Raw genomic sequence first — 1,572 nt, 5'->3', positions numbered from 1 at the left:
TAGATAATTTATTTATGAGCATACTTTAAGTGTTATTCATGTAACGAAACACACCGTTACAATACTCCTATCCTACAAAAAAGTGCTTCCTGTCGCTTTATCCACACAATTTATTTATTTTGGCAAAACGTACATATCAGGTGTCATTCCTGCCGTCTACATTCTAACCTCAGTACTAGACTTAGCATCAAATGTGAGTACATCAATTATCGACTTTCTCGTCGTCTTCACGGGAAGTAGTAACCTTAAATTTTGCTATCTCGAAGTCTTGTAGAAAAAAGATGCAAATAGCGTTTTCATATGTGAACTATTATGTGGGATCATTAATGTCACCGGCACTTGAAACATCTCGACACGCTGCTCATCCCTGATTATTATTGCTGCTTTCGCGAAGCCATATTCAGTTTTTTTGCTTGTTTCAAGTCGCTCTAGAGTTTTCAATACCATGAACAATTGCAAGCCAGCTGCTACTTTGTCCTCATCCTGCTGCTTCGAGGTCACTGATCACTGTTTTCTTATTGTTAATCCATTCACCTTAGTTTTGACACAAAATCCTTTCGTAATTTCAAGATGCTTTTGCCGCGCAGGTAAGATGTGTAGGCAAAGTGGGAGAGTCGAGTGCTAGACGATATGGCGATTGTTGCTTGCTCATGTTCGGCTTTTTCTTATCGCTGGTCTTGTTAGGTATCATGGTTGCTCGTGAAGTTGTTTAGTTCTTGCTTGGGATGGGAAAGCTAATTCGAACCGTCCTTGCTTGCCTGGAGGCCAGGAGCTGGATCAATGGCACAAAATGCATTAAAATTGCTTAAGTCAACTTTATATTGCATAAGATCGAAGAAAGAAGGATTATCAACACAAAATATAGAAAACGACGTTGAAGGATGGGAAAAGGCATGAATATGCTGCCTTAATTTACCCTCAAGGTGACGTTTATCGTACTTAAGCATACAATTCGGTCGCCACCATCTGTCTTCCCTAGCACTTGCATCACCGGATGGCATTCGTCGCCTTCTTGCAGATTCCTTCAGATGGGAAGCACATTAATAAAGGACTTGCTTGAATGCGGGCCTAGGTATTTTATATCAAATTTGCTGCCATTCCCGCTTTTCCGCTGTTCGTACAGAAGACGCACCAAAGACGAGCGCAACTGTTGAAATGGAACCGTTCTTTGCGGGGTTTAACGCCGAGGAGCTAGCAATGATGCAGGAGCTGCTGAGGCTTTTACTCGAAGACGACGACGTGCTGAATCAGCAGCCTACTCCAGGCACCAACGCTCGCCAGGATGGCAACGGTCTGCTGAACGAATTAGCAGGTGGCATCGCAACGAACGACAATACCGACTATCAGTGGCGAGCGAGCGTCCCAAATGGCGTCGCGTGGAACGCACCACCTGCCATGATGTTCCCAACGCCGCAGTATGCCACGCATGCGTCTCGAGCCCGGACTAGTAGCCACTTTGGAAGTGAAGACGAGCCCATGCTCAAACGCGGACGCGTCGACGTCGCGTCGACGATGCGAACCCCGGTTAATTGCAACCCGTTTTTTCAAGACGCTGGATTTGCCTTTTATTAG

At 45.0% G+C, this 1,572-nt stretch overlaps 1 protein-coding gene across 1 annotated transcript; it reads left to right on the top strand.

The window, feature by feature from the left end:
* Positions 1–1,155: 1,155 nt before the first annotated feature.
* On the top strand, positions 1,156–1,572 carry CCR75_004065 (uncharacterized protein; the record flags this gene model as incomplete). Its single annotated transcript, XM_067962155.1, has 1 exon — positions 1,156–1,572. One exon carries the CDS (start codon positions 1,156–1,158, stop codon positions 1,570–1,572), a length of 417 nt encoding a protein of 138 aa, XP_067822585.1.

This window comes from Bremia lactucae, linkage group LG7 (genome assembly GCF_004359215.1).
Source record: "Bremia lactucae strain SF5 linkage group LG7, whole genome shotgun sequence".
Taxonomy (NCBI): Eukaryota; Oomycota; class Peronosporomycetes; order Peronosporales; family Peronosporaceae; genus Bremia; species Bremia lactucae.
The sequence above is the reverse complement of the archived record's forward strand: the minus strand, read 5'-3'. Positions and strand labels throughout refer to the sequence as shown.